The 19708-nt window shown below is 39.2% G+C and overlaps 1 protein-coding gene across 7 annotated transcripts in view; it reads right to left on the bottom strand.

Annotated features, from left to right (window-relative positions):
• Positions 1–2628: 2628 nt before the first annotated feature.
• Positions 2629–19708, bottom strand: part of LOC103138645 (E3 ubiquitin-protein ligase RNF19A) — a 19718-nt gene continuing 2638 nt past the window's right edge. Inside the window, exons 1-10 of one of the 7 annotated variants that reach the window (XM_016671956.1) lie at positions 17827–18071; positions 16187–16740; positions 14394–14884; positions 11353–11558; positions 10453–10600; positions 6965–7127; positions 6593–6707; positions 4711–4842; positions 4267–4516; positions 2629–4174 (exon numbers count right to left, since the gene is read on the bottom strand). In XM_016671956.1, coding sequence (XP_016527442.1) covers positions 3907–4174; positions 4267–4516; positions 4711–4842; positions 6593–6707; positions 6965–7127; positions 10453–10600; positions 11353–11558; positions 14394–14884; positions 16187–16339 — 1926 coding nt within the window. In that variant the 5' untranslated portion in view covers positions 16340–16740; positions 17827–18071 and the 3' untranslated portion in view covers positions 2629–3906. Of the gene's footprint in view, positions 4178–4266; positions 4538–4710; positions 4843–6592; positions 6708–6964; positions 7128–10452; positions 10601–11352; positions 11559–14393; positions 14885–16186; positions 16741–17153; positions 17292–17779; positions 17804–17826; positions 18072–19708 lie in introns of those variants that run through there. The other 6 variants (XM_016671955.1, XM_007552931.2, XM_007552925.2 and 3 more) reach the window with 6 other exon arrangements.

Genomic DNA, 19708 nt, shown 5'->3' with positions numbered 1-19708 from the left:
ACACACACAAAAGAGGATAATTGCACTCCTGCAGTGATCCTACTTTGGTATCAAACTCAGTCTGAACGGACTCTAAGTCTTAGCTGCATGCATAAAATGTATCCAGATGTCACTGTCATCAAACAAACCAGCAGTTTCTGGATTACCTGGATCTAAGAGCAATCTTTTATGCGTTGCCATGCAAGGATGCTGAATGAAGTGAAAATCAATCAACTAGCTCATGTTCTAAATTAAATCAGTATTTTTAAGAAAACACAGAATTCATCTAAATTAAGCATAACACATCTTGTAATAGCAGTTGTACCTTACATGCCATGGCAACAATAAATTAAGAAATCCATCTGAGAATGTCAATCAATCAATCAATCAATTTATTTATTTATTTATTTTATTTGGTCATATTTTCAATATGTGGGGCACTGGATGTCTGAAAAACACAGATTCAGGTGGAGATGGTTTCATAGCAACTCAAGGGACAGATGCAGTTAATTTCCAGGGAAGTACATGAAATATGATCTTGATCAGTAGCAACATTAATTGCATATTGTCTCCTTAAGCTAAAAAAAAAAACTGTTTGAACAAAGCTGACGGTGAACAGTTGTATAAGAGTCTGTGAGGTAGTTGAGGATTTGCATATCTTAAAAGATGCAAAGAGGTTTTTAAAAATGAAGGTTTAGTTCATAGGAAAAAAATATATATAGATATATATGTGTTTTGATACATTTGTGATTTCTGTGACAAAACCCACTAAAGTAGTACCAGGCTTTCAACAAAAAAATCTGCACAAACTAAAACAATTGCTAAAACATGGATCGTAGGTCATAAAATCAACTTCAAACTGAACTATAAATCACTATTCTTTAAAAAGACTGCATTATATTTATATCATTCTTAATAGTTAGTGAGTTAGGCAGATAGTATTTTTCCTTTTCTGGTTATTTCTGCCATCACGGTTTCTTCTGGTATTTAAAAAATGTTCTGTATGTATATGTATGCTTTTCCAGAGATCTATTCAGCAGAATGTACATCCCACATACCCAGTGATTATTACACAAGTAATAGATTTTCCTAGATGTGCACTTATATAGCTAAATAATTAAATGCTGCTCTTTTCGTTCTTACTAGATGTCTATTATTCTGTCAAACAATGTGAATATATTCACTTTATGCAATACCAAAATTGCCTGTTTCACTTTTTTCTTTAGGCATTCTTTAAATAGCAGCCTGTCAATGTGACACATATTTTCCTATAGTATAGGCTGCCTCGAGCTGTCATTATGTGTGGAAACCCCGCTGTGCAGATCCATTGTTTGTGACTCAAAGATTTATGGAGCTTCAGGCAGATTAACCCCAAAAATGAAGAAGCACATACAGTGGTATGAATATAAACCAAACATTATTTGATTATTTTTTAATGTTCAGTGGGAAACATTGGAGGATCTGAAGAATTTGTAAAAAAAAAAAAAAGAACCTAAAAAGAGAACCTAATTTGATTTAAAAAAAAATAAAATAAAATACTTCATAAAAAATGGAGGTGCTTAGAAGCAAAATATAAAATATTGTGAGACACTAATAAAGAGTGATACATTGTAACCCCAGTGTTTTTGAATAAAAATGCATTTTCGGTTGTGTTTTGTATCGCTTATAACTGCATCACATACTTCAGGCTCATTGATTATTTTTCTCCATTCATTCATCAAAGCCTGAGGTAGTCCTGAGATAGTCCTGAGCCCCAAGTGCTTCTGTGCGTCTGACCACAAATGTCTACTGTACACAGGAGCATGCAGCGTACTCATGAGTATGGACCTATCTTGTTACCCNTGTTTATGTTTGGAAATAAAAAGCTAAAAAAACTTTTCCTTTTTTCTTTGATGATATTTTTATGAAATGCCTTAGAAATGCCCCACCACAGAATTTTTTTTTTCCTAAAAAGTATTTAAAAGCATAAAAAAATAGACAGAAATAAGGATGCAATCATTAAAATAGTTGCACCTATTGTTTTAATGACTGGATTCGTGTTGCCACAGTCAACTCAAATTATTTATTGACAGGTAAATCCTTTTATCTACATATAAATCACACATAAACCGGTTCACTCAGATGTGATAGTCACATCCTGAGTTTGTTCATTGGCATTTCAGCGTTGGTGCTTTTCTAATGTGTTTTAATATTTAAAAATTAAAGTGAGAAAATCGTGCAACATTTCTCCCTGAACAGGTCTCCACTGTATTTCACAGAAACTCAAATGTACACCCTACACCTAAAAGTGATCTGTTTCCCTAACACACATTTTAAATGTGGGGGGTGAGAGCAGGATGCTTGGAAAAGTCACATTTGTGTGAGAAAAACAAACAAACTCCACACAAAAAGATGCAGAGATAAATTCAAATCCAAGACCTTCTTTCTGTGAGGCCAAAGTACTAACAACTGCACCACCGTGCTGTTCTCATTTCAGACATATGACGCCAAATTCCCACTATGTTTTGAATAAATGTTAACCAGGATTGCCAGCCATCTAAACCTGCCACCTGTTTGGTCTGTAAAAGACCCAATAAGGAAACACAAACCAGCCCAACTCCACCAAAGAAGCATAAAAACCTCGTAAGAAACACACACATACAGCTTTTGTCCTTCAAGGTGAGATCTTTATTCGGTTTCTGTCGACAACCCCGAGGAGGCTTTCATGTCAAGACCACGTTCAGAATTATTTCACACCCTGGAAGTTAAGCAGTGCATGTAAGTCAGGTTGTCCACACAAATCATCTGGAGGGGATGGTTCCAGTTTCGACATGCCGCTGTTGGAGTTCTGGTGACCTCTGAGGGTGACTGGAGTATATTGTTTTCGGCAGCGCACTACTGCAGCTATGCTAACTGGTGCGTATCAGAGAATCTGTGTAGGTTATTGTGGAAACGCTGCCTCTTCTACAGCCACGAAGCTGCAAAAAGTTAAGACTGTGGTGTTTCTGCTGTGTGGCTTTGCATTAAAGTGAGCATTTTTAAAGACTACAAATACATCTCTCTCTCTCTCTCTCTCTCTCTCTCGCTGTCCTCTAAAGCTTGAACTCTTCAAAGGCTTGCCGCGGCACTAAAAGAATGCAAAATGTCAATGCGCTCAGCTGCTTTCCTGGAAGACGGTGGATATGTCTTAGAGTTGTGAGTCCTGGTTTTTGTGGTATCCCGTGTTCTGCACTATTGTCGCAGAACATGTCCGATTCCAGTAATGAACTGTAAGCACAAAGAGTGTTTCAATAACTGCAGCATGCATCTGTTAAAGGCCGTCCATTTCATCTGTGAGCCGCGTCTCAACTGCAACCGAGGACTTGATCGGATAGAAAAAAAGTTCTTCCTTTCTTGCAACATGGCTTGTCAAACATATAAATTAGATTTCTGAGACGATAGCTGTCGGATCCTTCCCCCCGCCCCCCTCTCTTGTAAAATAAATCATGCCATTCGTGGTATAATTAGTTGTAAAGGGTGAGGAAGTAGTGAGGTAAGGTCTAAAAGTGAACAGCCAAATAAAGTGAGGACTTTAAGAAAAGATTTTAAAATAGTGAATGAAAGGTAGTTTGTTTCAGTGAGGATAAAAAAGAAAAAAAAAAAACAGTCTGAACTCTGAACTAAGTCAGATGTCATGCGTTCCTTGTCTTCTTTATAGTTCTTAGCACTACTTTCTATGTCACAGTCTCATGCTTATATAAACTTGAACACATTCATCTTTTAAATTTGCTCTGTTTGAACCCGCAACTTCCTCAGGGGGAGGTGGAGCGTGAAGGCATCTGGTGGGAGGGACGGCTGTAAAAAGCAGGAGATGGCCCCGGCTGTGGATTCTTAGTTCATCCAAACACGGGTCAGCTCACGGATTTGTCTGTTTTCATTAAACCTTCTTGCATCTCCAGGCGAGGGACCTCATACGTCAACTGCTTCAATAACTTGGAAGGACGTCTCTTCGATTCCTCGTGCTTTCCTTCCGAGTTTTTCTCGTCTGTGAAGGTCCTCTCCGTGTCCTGCTGCTTCCCGTCTTTCGTCCAGTCCTGAGGCACAAGGATAATCTTGGGAGTGTCCCACAGACTCAGCCGACAGGCTTCGGCTTGACAGCATGCTACTTAAGCTGGACTGTCGGCCTCCTCTTGGATGGGTTTCAATTTCTACGCACACTTCAATATTTGTTCCTTCCCTGCTGTAAATCCATATTAAAAAAATAAATAAATAAAAAAATTGTTAGTTTTCAGATGCATTGAAAAATACCAGAAGTTGCTCAATACTCACCTAAAAGTAGGCAATTGTGTTTCATCTAGTCTGCTGTCAGGCACACTTGCGACCTCACAGTCAGACTGGCTGTCCTGCTGGGTGTATCCATGGCGTTTTGTGGCTTCATCCAATCTCACATATCTATCTAAGTCTGGGGGTAGAGTGCTCGTACTCGGTAGGATGCCCACTTCCTGTACACTGACTCTGACTTCCTGGACACTGGTGTCACTGAGGGCTGGGTTGTTCTGGCCCGTCCAGTGATCAGTGACTACATGAGAGAATAGAAGATCTATAAGAGAAGTTGAAACTACATCAGACGGGGCAGGAATTAGGAATTATGTGCTACTTTGTGTTGGTCTTCCACATAAAAATCTAGCAGAATTTACTTAATTTTTGTTTTGTTTTTTTTGTTTTTTTACAATTCATGAATATACTATGCACTATGAAACATTGTGCACTCACAGCTTGCCAAATCCTCCAGCTGTATCTTGTTGGTTTCAGGAGGGTCAGTCTGGGGTCGGCACCAGCCGTTCCTACAGAGCGACATGGGAACGACCCCATAGACATACGTCAGCATTAGCGGCACTCCCACACCTGAAAGACAACAAAATATGCGACATTGAATTTGTGAAGCATTATCAAAATAGGTTTATCAATCGAGTCAGAAAATCTGAACATCGCACAACATTTTGGCAGCATGGTTTTCCCATTTACGCTTCCTAAATTCCCACACTTTTCTATAAGGGATATCTTGTTTGATTTTTGCATGGTTTGTCCAGTGTTTTCCAAATAATTCTAATCAAAAGTAATTTTGTGTTTACTCATATGAAAAGCAGGTCTCTGCATATCTTCCAGTGATTTTACAGAAGAGACAGTTCTGTCTTGCTCGTGTCATTGAAGCTATTCTGTATAAATAAAAGGTGAAATAAAGTAAAGATTTTGTTTACAGAATCATAATTTTACCAAATGTAGAAGTGTAACAGGTTTATTTTTTTTATTCTAGAGCAAACCAGCTTCCATCAAGGGCAACGTGACAATGCAAAGTAAGATAAACTGGAAGTTAACATTCTTCAGGATAAATTGATTTTAGCTTGGATAATAAACTTTGACTTGAACATAGCCTAGTGTAAGATGAAAAACCAAAAACAAAAGCGTAATACCCTTTTTTCTTTTTTTTCCATCATTTTCAACAATTAAAACAGCTACAGAAAACTAACACAAGAGGGAGCCATTCCTTTTTAATCCTAAACTGGAAGCTTAAAGGAGATTTATTTTTTGTTTCTTTATCCTTTATACAGTTTTCTGAAACCGCAGCTAATAGATAAGCGGAAAATACTAACACAGCTTTGACACAGCAATAAAAGAGAGGTGGACCACCAGGCAAACATGCACAGTGCAAATTAATCACACCGTAAATGTCAAATTACGTTTTGCATGTTTGATTTGTGCCCACTTGTTTTCAGAACCTTGAACAAAGTGCTTTCAGCAGGGCCCCCCCAATGCTATGATCAGCAACCTCGCCATGCTGCGTGATTATGCAACTCAGTGCCGTGTGCGATAGGAATTTGGGAACACAAAGCCGAGCTCCAAATAAACAAAGGGACATCATTAACGCAGCCAGAACACTGGGCCGCTATTGACTCAGCAAGAGAGTGTGAGAGCAGGGTAAGAGAACAAACGAGCCAACCAAACAATTCAGAGAGAGAGAAAGAGAGAGAGAGAGGGGAGAGAAAGAAGTGAACGTGTGGGATTTTAAGTGCGTCTCAGTCACAAAGCAAAAACAACAACACTGTTTGTGAACAAAATAAAAGTTGATCAGCGGTAACAACACAAAATGCAAGAGGTGTTAATGGGAAAACATAAGGAGTCAGAAGCTGGGATGCAGACAGAGGGTCAGAAGTAGGGGCAGAAAACTGGTGCAGCTTCATTTTTTACAGTGTGTGTTCCAATGGAAGATCACTCATCGTAATGCAAAGACTATTATGAAGATATGAAAATAATTTAAACATCAGCACGTGAGAATTTATACAGCTTACCATAGTCGTAGTCATGTGATTTATTTGTGATTGCAAATAAATCCGGGTATGAACCACATTATCATGCTGTTGTTTTTGAAGTTGGGGTACGGATTAAAAATGGTTTAGTTTACATCGACTACATTCTGATAATGACTACTGTTTAATTTAAAGTTGATGTGGAAAAATCAAACAAATAAAAAAAAATAGTATTTTGTTTTTAGACTTATCAGATTTAGGGTTTAATATTTTTTGTATACACATTTACCAGTATACACAACAATAACACCCAAAAAATTTAATACTTATCTTTAAGCATTTTTACTTACCCACTGTGACAGCTGCTATTACTGGCGACACAAACACGGACATCATCACCCCACTTGCCACAGTTAAGTAGTGCTTACTTCCTGAGATATTGTTTTTCTTGCAACGACCATGGACCTGGAAGGCAATAAATTAGAAACAAATTGCCTCATGGAAATTTAATTTGTTCCTTCTTGTTGTTCTCCATCTGTGCAACCACTTATCCGAATCCACTAACAAACTCCAGCAGAATACAAAAGAGGACAATCCGACAAAAGCAGCCTGAGGTTGTCTTCAACTACCACTGATATGTAGTAAGTATATGGTAAGTTGTTAAGCAACTGCTTGAATTCTTATTTTCCTGTCAATAAATAGTTTTTGCCATGATTGCTTACCTTACGGCCCATGTAGATTGGTATACCCACTATAATGACTGGGATGGCGATGCCTGCTATAAGAGAGATGACCACAGGTGCTCCGAGCAACATGCCCACCTGCCACAGTACTTTTCGAGTTTGAGACCATGGCTTCTTCCCCCAAAATGTACATCCTGAGGGACTGAAACACACAAGACACACACAATTCAGCTCAATTCAAACATATTCTATTAATCCCCAAGAGAAATGAAATGTTGTAACTCAAGCCATCTAAGATTTTTTTTTATCATCGATGGTGACTGCTGTCATATCTCCTGTAGAGGTCTGTTTTTCAGCAGATCTGAAGGAGCCTCTGACTGAGGACACTCTTGTTGTATTACTCTCTTGTGATCAGGATGTCCAGACCTTCCGATTATGTTCTTCTTGTTATGAAGCATCCCTGTTTGCCCAATCCTATCTAGAGGCTCCAGAATAGTCCCCAGAAAAATCACTGAACCGTAATCTGTCCGATAATGAATGGTAAATGTCCTGCGTTTGTACAGCGCTTTATCAGGTCTGAGGACTCCAGAGCACTCTAATAGTCACATCAGCAGTGACCTATTGATGCCGATGTGAACCTCTCAGCTGGCAAATCTATGGTCCAGAAATAAACAATGACTATATTAAAAACTGTTAAGATTAGCGCAGAAAGTGTAGCGCTTCACAATATTTTGAATCACAGTCACCATTACAATATTGGTGTGTGCAATATGGCAATCGAAAGGGACTGCTTGGACATAACATGGTAGGACGCTCTTGTTAAAGTGTTTAGACATTCACGCATTGGATATCAATAATATCTATGGGCAGTTGGATGGTTTCTAACTGCCTTTAATGCTACAAAGCATCCAAAACTTTAGAGACTGAGATCCTGGCATTCTTGAAGAGTGGTGGACACATTGTGCAAAGAAATGCAGGTGGCAACAAAATGGAGGTTAACCATAATTAGTATAACCATCCCAATCTGCAGAAATTTGCAGAATTTTTTTTTTCTTTTTATATCCTGAAGCCCTACAAAGGTCAACAAAATCCCTAAACTGTTTTTGCTGTTGTTTTTTCCCCAATATATTAGTCTTATTCAACAATAAATGAAAAAAAAAAACATGCATTCACAAAACTATGTTGATTAGTTCGTTTTCCATAAAATAAGCAACCAGGATGTGCACAGTCATACTGACATCAATTTACTGGAAATATCACAAACACGCCCTACCATATTGAAGTTTTATTCTTACGGAAACAAGTGCAATAAATCACAGCAAATAACAAAATAATAATATCTGAGACGGCATGTCTCATTCTTTTCAATACTCCATTACTCATTCACTGTGTTTATATAGCCATTAACCATTTTTAAATGTATTTGTCTTCCAGAATTATCAACGGTGGGAGCAAATCTCAACATGTGATGTTACTTTTGGTTAAAGTGTTTTTATTACAGAAAAGACTAGGTTACTTTTAACACAGTTCTTTTGAAGGTGAGATCCCAACACTGGCCTAAATCGTGCTAATGCCTAATATCCAGCTTTGGTTTAATGCTCTAATCATACGTGGAGAAATTGTTAACTGACTAATGCTTTTCTGCGTAATTAAAGCAATAATTGGCTTGGAGGTTCAGGGGTGGCAACATAAAGGGCACAGACTGCACCCAAGGGCTATTTCTTGCAGTGTCTAATTGTTTCTCAGCAGCAAAAGTCACTTTGGGGAATTATAGTGAGCTATTATTATTGTTCTCTGTTGCACTGAACTAGCAGATTCACTGTGCGGTCCTTAAGACTGCACCCTTCAGCAGAACATTTACTGTAATTGCAATGCAAGAGACAAACAAGTAAGGAGGAGAAGGACAAGGGCAGGAGGATATCTGGAAGTGTTTCTCGTCTAAAAGAGCTGACACATGCAGCCACCCTAAGTCAAAGAATCGAACACCGATGAAAAGATTACAAGGCACCCACACATGTTTTCTCAGTAACGCTAAAATCGACCCCACCACAATGGAAATATGTTGGTGCATTAAGCAGGCTGAGTGATGGGAAGCTAGCAGCAGCTTCTTTCCAGGACTGAAAAATCAATGGAAAATTATGTTTAAACCAATGCAGCTTTTTTTTTGTTTGTTTGTTTGTTTGTTTTTTAAACAATGTTGCTGACAGGCTTAATTTTTCAGCATAAACTGGGTGTTTCCAAACACATCTGTTTGTTGTGACGATGGTCTACATAAATTGTTCTTCAAGAAAAGAATACAGTCACATCACGTTCTGCTAGAGTTTGAGATGCACTTAACAAGCGAAGAAGAGAGATTCTATAATTACTAGAAGTGACGTTTTTGATGAATAAGTGGACTACAATACGAAACAAATTCAACAGCCTCACAATGTTGCTGTGATAGAAACTGTGAGGTATTTAATGTAATTACACTTCCCAGTGCTATAGTAGAGTACCTTACAATGGCAAATTGATACAGTCTAAAAGCCCTGTCCCTATAATGCATACTACATAGCACCGAAGAGCTTAATTTAATGCAACAAAAGCCTGCACTTGTAGTAAATCAAAGGATTTGCGCAATGTGAAGCATTATAACAGAGCGGAAGCTATATTTCAGCTACGAACTTCACTGAGCTCTCTCTGTGCATCAGATCATCCTAAACAGATTCAAACATAGTGTAAATTAGTCCGATAATAATTGTTTCGGATGGCTTGGGAGAAAATCGTGAAATAAATAAAACATAACGTTGGATTATATATGTCAAAAAAATAAATTTAAAAAAAAGTGGATGCAGCATTGCCCATTGTATGAAGACTCGCAAATGTGTGAAGCTACCATCAAAGCAGATAAAACGTAGCAGTGATAAAAGCAGCCATCGGGTCGCTGTATTTTCCTGGGACATTTCCATTAAATTGATTCTGCCTGGTGTTCTTTGCAAAAGACCTCAGACCCCTTGAACTTGTACAGGTTTTTGTTGCGCTACAACCACGAATCTTAATGGATTTTATGTGGATTTTATGTGATAGGCCGACAGAAAGTAGTGCGTAACTAAGAAAGATAAATCCAGTTACAGGTACTGTACAAAAGAGCTTAGTGCAACCACCTGGCTTCAGATGTCCTCTAAAAAAAACACAGTGAGTCAATATAGAGTTCATCTGAACACCAGAGCAAAATGAGGTCCTCTATCCACTTGGTGGGGGAGGAAAGTTTCTAACATTTCAACTGATCAGATATTCTGTATACATACAGTAAATTATGGACAGGTAACACAAATTCTTACATCTGCTTCTCGGCCTGCCGAAGCTGGTGCAACTGTCAAGCTCTGGTAAGAATGGTGAGATGTAAATATCCTCACCAGAGGGGGATGTGTTAAAGACTCGCTGAAATCAGCTGTGCACGTGATAATTTGTTGCTGCGCTAGACTTACAATGTGCTGCATGTGGCTCACCGTACTGAGGCGACACGGTAAGACTGCGAGCAGGAATACCTGAGGTAGTGCACATCAGTGATCTCCTGCATACACAGCCAGCAGAACTGACAGGCACACACAGTGCAGTTCATGCGGTTACAGCTGCCATCATTAGTCTTCATGATGTAGGCGCCACAGCGAGGACATGCCTTGATCTCCTCTGCATCTGTAACAGAATAAAAGCGGACAACGAGAACTCGACACAGCTGCTTTCTGACCGCAAACAGATTCACTTTGCATCTTAATCTATTGATAAAGCAACTAGCAAATTTAAGAAAAAGCCATTTATGTAATTGCCTATGCTACAGTGCGTATCTATTTTGTAGCGGAAACAAGTCTGTCAATTGCAGTGCCGTTCAACTTTATGACACTACAGGTGTAAAACATTTAGAAATAAATAATATTTTACAAGTTGTTTGTTATCTATTTATATCAGGCAGCTTCAAAAAATTTGCTCTTTTTTAAATATGAATACTCTTTAATGGTTTCCAGAGAGATTTTCAATCACCCCACGGTATGGTTTTTATTTATTTACTTTAAGGTTTTTTGAACAGTGGTGCATAAAAAACTTCTGTCTTGGTTTTACTGAATTTTAGAGCTGACACATATGAAGATAAGGTACGACTTTTATATTACTGTGACGCCTACTGTAATCTACAACAGTAGGTGCCAAATAAGTTTGTCTAAATAAGTTGCCAAAAATGTTCATGAGTCCATGTGTCTGATTTTGTTTTCAATCTAAAGTCAGAAATGTGGAAAAAGAACCACAATTAAATTTTCTTTTTGGTCGACATTTGAAGCTTTTCACTCATCACTGCCAGAGCGACCGACAATTGAAGAGGGCACATCCTAACGTTAAATTCTTACCACCCTTTCCAAACCAAGGTCTCAACAGTCAAAATCTGCTTCCAAGTTTACCTCCTCCTGGTTCTTCATTGAAGACATACATCGCAGAGGCATCATTTCCACCTGACGCGTGGCGGGCACGCTGACGCCGCGCCTGGTCGCACGTCTGGTTGGGGTGCCACAGCTGTCGACAGTGGTAGCAGAACTCCGTGTCGCATCCCTCGCGGCCGCAGCTCAGCTTGGGACACTCTGCGCAGCCGTAAGCTATGACCGCGTAGCTGTAATTCAGAAAAGGGACGCAATTTAATGCCAGCTCTACGTGCCTCATTTTGTTGCCCTAAGTTGAAAGACTCAAAGAAGTTGTGGAGGAATTTGATGTTTTATGAGAAGATAAGTAAGAGTGTTCAAAAGAGTATGTGATCATGGATCAAATGCTGGGGAATGTGAGCGATTTGAAAGCCAAACGTTATATTTTATTTTTTTTTTTATCCTGCTGGCATTTTCAGCTCTGTGATGTTTTCTAGTTTGACTGGATCAAACAAGTTGGAGGCCACACACACACAAAAGAGGATAATTGCACTCCTGCAGTGATCCTACTTTGGTATCAAACTCAGTCTGAATGGACTCTAAGTCTTAGCTGCATGCATAAAATGTATCCAGATGTCACTGTCATCAAACAAACCAGCAGTTTCTGGATTACCTGGATCTAAGAGCAATCTTTTATGCGTTGCCATGCAAGGATGCTGAATGAAGTGAAAATCAATCAACTAGCTCATGTTCTAAATTAAATCAGTATTTTTAAGAAAACACAGAATTCATCTAAATTAAGCATAACACATCTTGTAATAGCAGTTGTACCTTACATGCCATGGCAACAATAAATTAAGAAATCCATCTGAGAATGTCAATCAATCAATCAATCAATTTATTTATTTATTTATTTTATTTGGTCATATTTTCAATATGTGGGGCACTGGATGTCTGAAAAACACAGATTCAGGTGGAGATGGTTTCATAGCAACTCAAGGGATAGATGCAGTTAATTTCCAGGGAAGTACATGAAATATGATCTTGATCAGTAGCAACATTAATTGCATATTGTCTCCTTAAGCTAAAAAAAAAAACTGTTTGAACAAAGCTGACGGTGAACAGTTGTATAAGAGTCTGTGAGGTAGTTGAGGATTTGCATATCTTAAAAGATGCAAAGAGGTTTTTAAAAATGAAGGTTTAGTTCATAGGAAAAAAATATATATAGATATATATGTGTTTTGATACATTTGTGATTTCTGTGACAAAACCCACTAAAGTAGTACCAGGCTTTCAACAAAAAAATCTGCACAAACTAAAACAATTGCTAAAACATGGATCGTAGGTCATAAAATCAACTTCAAACTGAACTATAAATCACTATTCTTTAAAAAGACTGCATTATATTTATATCATTCTTAATAGTTAGTGAGTTAGGCAGATAGTATTTTTCCTTTTCTGGTTATTTCTGCCATCACGGTTTCTTCTGGTATTTAAAAAATGTTCTGTATGTATATGTATGCTTTTCCAGAGATCTATTCAGCAGAATGTACATCCCACATACCCAGTGATTATTACACAAGTAATAGATTTTCCTAGATGTGCACTTATATAGCTAAATAATTAAATGCTGCTCTTTTCGTTCTTACTAGATGTCTATTATTCTGTCAAACAATGTGAATATATTCACTTTATGCAATACCAAAATTGCCTGTTTCACTTTTTTCTTTAGGCATTCTTTAAATAGCAGCCTGTCAATGTGACACATATTTTCCTATAGTATAGGCTGCCTCGAGCTGTCATTATGTGTGGAAACCCCGCTGTGCAGATCCATTGTTTGTGACTCAAAGATTTATGGAGCTTCAGGCAGATTAACCCCAAAAATGAAGAAGCACATACAGTGGTATGAATATAAACCAAACATTATTTGATTATTTTTTAATGTTCAGTGGGAAACATTGGAGGATCTGAAGAATTTGTAAAAAAAAAAAAAAGAACCTAAAAAGAGAACCTAATTTGATTTAAAAAAAAATAAAATAAAATACTTCATAAAAAATGGAGGTGCTTAGAAGCAAAATATAAAATATTGTGAGACACTAATAAAGAGTGATACATTGTAACCCCAGTGTTTTTGAATAAAAATGCATTTTCATGCATTTTCGGTTGTGTTTTGTATCGCTTATAACTGCATCACATACTTCAGGCTCATTGATTATTTTTCTCCATTCATTCATCAAAGCCAGGTGGTAGTCCTGAGGTAGTCCTGAGCCCCAAGTGCTTCTGTGCGTCTGACCACAAATGTCTACTGTACACAGGAGCATGCAGCGTACTCATGAGTATGGACCTATCTTGTTACCCATCTATTCTTATTAAGGCTGCACAGCAATAGATCAGTGTCAGTGGTTCCTTCAAACAGCTGCAAAGATAAGAGTTAAATCAGATCAACTAGTGATCTGATTTAACTCTGTTAAATATGTCCTCATTGAGGTATAAATCAACAATTCCTCTCTGCATGACGTTTTTGCTGACCTTCATGCCTCAAGAGAGCCAGGGTAGAATATTTATATAAGTTTGATCAGAATAGTTAAAAAATTCTAACAGTTTTTTTTGTTTCAGGTTCTCCACATGCACTATTGGCACTTTATGAGTATATCAGGACAAGAAAATTATAACAAATCACATTCACAAACAAACTCCTACTTCTTTTCCATTTCCGAATTCTACATACAGAAACATATGACAAAAAAAAATGTGATTGCTGAGTTTCAGCTGTTTAGTCAATGAATCATGATAAAACAGAATTATGTGGTTGGCTTCCAGTCCAGGTGTGATAAAGGTTAATGCCAGTTTTTGTTTTTGTTTTGTTTGATCAGATGTACTTTAAAATGTTTTTGTGCTTTTTGCTCCTTTTAGGTTTTTATTTTAGGGTTCTCTTGCTCAGTTACTGTAAAAGTAGGCTCTTATCAAAACCAATATTTAAATTCTGTATATAAATATAGTTGCACATGGTGTGCACTTGGTTGTTTTTCAGAGAGCTATGCATTGTGGGATTATTGATGTGATGATGGTCAGCCCTCTGCTCTCACCTGCAGTCAGGTGCCGGGCACCAGCGCGTATCTGGGTCAGCGGCCAAAAAGCGCCTCAACTGGAACTCCTCGAATCTCTCCAGCAGTGCCCGGTCATCCAGGATGGCGCGGACATCCAGCGGCGCCAGCGCTTCGGGGCACTGCGGGCACGCGATGCTCACCCTGCTCTCCGATATCTCGATGCGCAGGTACTGGCGGAGGCAGTCGGAGCACGCCCGATGCGAACAGGAGCTGAGGCGCGGGAAGTGGAAGCGCGGCTGGCTGAGCAGGCACAGCGGACACTCCTCCAGGTGTTCATCCAGCAGCTGCTCCTGGCTGGACGAGGACAGGGAGAGGACGCCGGTGGAGCCGCTGCTGGCCCCGCCCACACACACCTCTGTGGCGGTGCTGGTCTTTCCCGCCTCTGCTGCAGCTTGCACACTTGATTCTTCTGCTCCCTCTGCTCCAGAAGCTCCTGATTTCCCAGCATCTACTGCCGTGAGGCTGATGTCCTGAGGAAAGGATAAAGAATATTAGCTACAAATCTAACCACGCGTTCCAAAGGCAGTGTTCTTATTGTTTGTGCTGTTACTGAATGCATGTTCGGTTTATTGTTCCTTGGCAACATCATTTCTAGAAATTAACAACTAATTACTAGTCTAGGGATCTGCTTTGGCGGTTGCCCTTGGACACTATCCATGGTAAGCACCAGAAAATGGATGAGGTCACTGAGGGGCCAGATAATAAAACAAACATCCTAATTGGTTTGAGAATTACCTGGATGAGAATGAAATAAACCTGATGACAAATCCAAAGATTTGAGATTCTAAACTTTGCTTTTAAACATCTTCCCCACAGTGATTTACAGAATTACTCTTACACTTTGCACTTTTTCAAATGTCGTCAACATAACTTGCACGTTTTATGTGTTAGATGAACACATAGGGTAGCATAATTGTGAAATGGAAGGACATATTTTTTTAACAACTGAAAACCTAAATTAGAAGAATACCTATTCTTCTTTACAAAAACACATTAGTCGCACTGGATGGAGACCTCCTTGAATGTTCGGGTTTTGCCACACGTTCTCAATTGTATTCAGGTCTGGACTTTGACTGGGCCAATCTACTGCAAGAATATATGCTGATCTAAACCATTTTGTTGTATCCCTCTAGACTCCAATGGATTTTCATTCAGGATGTCCACCCTCCTTCCCATCTCTTCTAACCAAACTCCCTGTCCCTGCTGAAGAATAGCATTCAAACACTCTTTCCTGTATATGGCAACTAGAAACATAAATTCTTATTTATTCTTTTTCTTTTCTTTTTTCTACTCATCCATTAAGGCCTCCAAAGTGAAATTTTGGTTGCTTTTCTGATCAGTCCTCCTCCTAAAATGTCAGTTAAGGTGGATTTTTATACTGGGATTAGGTCATACACATTTCTGAAGAAGCTTCTGGTGCTGATTTTTATTTTGGTGTCATCATGGTGAAGGAAAGCTGAATAAAAATGCATGTCACGCCGTAGTATTTTTTTTAATTGTGAAACATATTGAAAACCATGTGTTTCCTGCCACATCACAATTATGCCTTGCTTTGCGTTTATTTGAACATAAAGTTGAAACAAAAAGTGTGAGGAAGTTAAAGAAGAATGAACTGTCAATACACTGTAATTGGGATACAGTACGATGGGGAGGTTTTTTTTTTTATTTTAAAAATCTGAACAAGATGCATTGAACAAAAAGCAAAAATGTGTTCCCAGCTTGAATAAATATTTATCAAGGCCGCAGACATTTTTCAGATGCTCCAGCCTCACCTGCTCTGGGTGCGTGCTCGGAGTCAGAGTTATAGGCACCTCTTCTTTCGGCCGGGGCTCCGCGGGCCTCTCAGGCTTCGGCTCCGATTTGGGCTTGCGGCTGAAAAAGTTGAGGAAGCTCAAAGGCCCGGTCTGTTGCTTGGGCCTCTTCATGTTTCGGGCCTTGAGCAGGAGCGGCAGCGGCTGAGGATGGCAGACCTACGACCATGAGCAGGGTGCGGGACGGGAAAGCGGCACCGCGTCTTTTGTTTAACCTGCGTGTGGGCGGATGAGCAGTGAGAGCTCTCACGGATCAGAGTCTTGGAGCTGGACAGCTATTTTGCGATTTGAGCGAAGACGAGCGGGGGAGATGGAGAGCGAGAGGCTGAAGAGGAGGTAATCCCTGCCTGAGGGGAACATCGCTAATTTGGTGCTGTTTCAGAGGGCTGATCATGTGGTTTGTGTTTCCTCCTCTGCGCTTCCTCCTGAACTGAAATTCACATGGTTAAAATTAGCCCTCGACTGTCCACCACCTCGAGCTGAGGTCTTCTTTGGAGCATCGACAGTCCTTTTCCCTGCAGAAAGAAAAATAAAAGTAGCATTAAAACTATTCTGAAGTGAGAGCATCATCTGCACAGCACATCACATTTTAGTATCACTGAGTTAATTTAGAATTAAAGAACATTTCTTAGGTTTATACTCATTCAATATTGCTCAAGTCCTTTTTTAAGACTTTCTCAGTCTGTACTGCGAGTTGTTTGTGTATGTCGATTTATACTACTGAAACTAATGGGCAACGGTAGTGCAAACCCCCCCGTCACATTCTAAAACATTTAGAACTGATGATGATCTAAACCACAATATGAAACAAAAGTCATCCAGAAGAACGCCTATGAAACACAAAGGCAAACGATGGAAAGCCAGATGGCTTGTCTGCCAAAACATAAACTGCACATTGTGAAGCCGGACTAAACTAGTCATTACTGACCACAACAAATCCGAAGGCTGTAAATCAGAGGAGCTTTCCACAAAGATGTTACATCTGCTCTGCAGACGGACGGGCTGGAAGTGGATCCAGGGGACGCTCAACACGATGTGTTTGCTTCACAAAACCATCCCAGAAGGTCTCCGTGGAAAAAAAAAAAAGTGACCACGGTGATATTTTTCTTCTCACCAAAACTCTAAATCTCTTGGTCTTGGGTGACTGGTTATAAGGAATATATCAAGGTCACAGTTTCCAAGTTTCTGTCACATCAATTCTGGTCTTTAAAAGACGTTTTAACGAGATACCAGAGAAACTGCAAGAATAATCAGAATTTTCCTCCACAGTATGGAGAACAGATTGCCGTAGAGCTCCATGTTGTTGTTGTTGTTGTTGGTCAACAAAATAAAGGAAGGATACAACCCTTTTTCTTTAAAGCTGAAGACTGATAAATACCTGAATGCAAGTCACAGCAGGTGGTGTAATTAATTACCCAGCTAATGTAAGAAATGCTCATCAGAGATACAACATTTTGGGTGTCGGAAAGTTCCTTCATTGTCTTTTGTAAACAAGCCGAGGCCTACCTAACCAGCCAACAAATAACCCGTGGGATAACAATAGAGAAAAAATACCAGAAAAGTCTGCAATTCAAGCTGAAGCACTTTGTTTTTGGGCTCACCGCACTATGATCTTCCCATCATTATGTCTCAAGACTTGCGAAATAATGTCACGGCCAATGAGACACACGGAGCAGACATACGAGAGCTGCGACCGGCTGACAGAGACCACTGAGAGACGACAGAGCAGAGACAAGGCGGCAGAGCTGGCCAAGAAAACTCGCTCTCTCCATCAGGCAGCAGTGAGCTTTTATAATCAGGCCCAAAGAGCAAAGAGAGAATGATGCGATTCACAAAACTCCGGACCAATTAAAATGGCTGTCGCCGGAATCACACAACATGTCATGTTGTGTGATTCCGTAATAGAGGTGAAGTACAAACCTTGGATCTTCAAGGAAATTTTTTTTTACATTAAAACTGTTTGGAAGGCTGTTGCTTTATATGCGTTCCGATGTTTTACCGCGATACTGAATGCAACTGAGATTAGAAATGCATTTCCGTAGCAGTGCTGTGGATAAGCTAAAAATCGCTTACAGCAGGCTCTTCCTGGAGAAGCGCATCATATAATTTTGAGTTGCTCCCTTATAGATGGCACCATAAACAAACGGTTAAGTGCCGATATTTTAGATGCATGTTTTTCCGGCGTCTGGAAATAATATCTGACCAATCACCACACAGCAACAAACAAATGACAAACCAGGAAGAGCACCGGAGTGCAGTTCTGTTAACACATTGTGACTTAAGTTTCTGGGTCTATATTATTGAAATTATTATCATTTTAATCTTCCAAATATTTGATCATCAATGTTTTCTGTTGTATCTATGCGCCCTTCTCGGCAAAGCTGTGTCAGACGCATTTTGCACTTGCAAGAAGCAAGTGAGTAATTTACTTAATGGTATGTAAACGAGCAGATTTGAACTATAGTCATTTGAGAAATGTCTGACACTCATACAAAATGTGTCAACATGAGCTGGAAATCAGATCTTTTCAAATACTTATGTTAATTTTTACTAAGAACTGTAACAGTATGTTGTAAATTTAAGTCATCATCTCTCAAGATCACAACACTATATTCAGGGAACTGTCACAGGTTTCATATATAACGAGCAAGCTGTTATAAAATTTATCTATTTGTTTTGAACAGACAATAAAAAGTGTAAAAAATTAAATCCCTGCCTTCTGTGAGCCATTCCTCAGACAGCTGAGTGAAGCGGCATTAACAGCAGAAACAGGGGAGCAGCTCAGACAGAGGAGCAGAGCCCAACTGTGGATAAATGGTTTTCCTTTACCTTGAATGGTTAGGAGCCGTTCCTACATCTGTTTAGACGATCACACTTAGCGCTCTGCAAGCCAGTCTCTGCACTTCAGTGCAAATATGTTCCAGGTTTTAAAATCTAATTCTTTTTCCTAATGTTTTGTTTGTTTCATCTCTTATATTCTCAGAACATCTGTGGCACAAAAACTTTTACAATTAATGTTTTCCGAAACATAATAGTACATTAGCTGTGCCTAAACCTAGAATATTTTGAGCATAAGTCAAACGTGTTGGGGGCCGGAACCGTGTTGAGTTACTCTCCTGGAGGGAGACGCAGTCATGATAGGTTTTCCTGCTCCAGCTGTTCTTCTAGCCCCAATACTTGTAGAAGTTTTTATGTTCCTCTCATTAATGTTACAATCAGCAGGAATTGAAGTATTGCTGGGGAGGGAGGGTGGATTAAAAAGAAGAAAAATAAAACAAAACAAAATTTATAAAAGCATTGACTGGCACGCTCACTATATAATCACAATCTGTTGCTCCACATTTCTCTCAGCAGCTGTGACTGGGAGTGTTGGCAGAGACAATAAGGTCCAAAAACATCAAAGCCAAAACTCTTTATGCCTTTCCATGCTTACTATGTTTCCATCGTATGCTGAAAAATATGTTTTAAAAGTGCCAAAGGCTT

This window comes from Poecilia formosa, unplaced genomic scaffold, assembly GCF_000485575.1.
Source record: "Poecilia formosa unplaced genomic scaffold, Poecilia_formosa-5.1.2 Scaffold53, whole genome shotgun sequence".
NCBI classification, from domain to species: domain Eukaryota; kingdom Metazoa; phylum Chordata; class Actinopteri; order Cyprinodontiformes; family Poeciliidae; genus Poecilia; species Poecilia formosa.
Note: the sequence above shows the minus strand (reverse complement) of the source record. Positions and strands in the feature narration are given on the sequence as shown.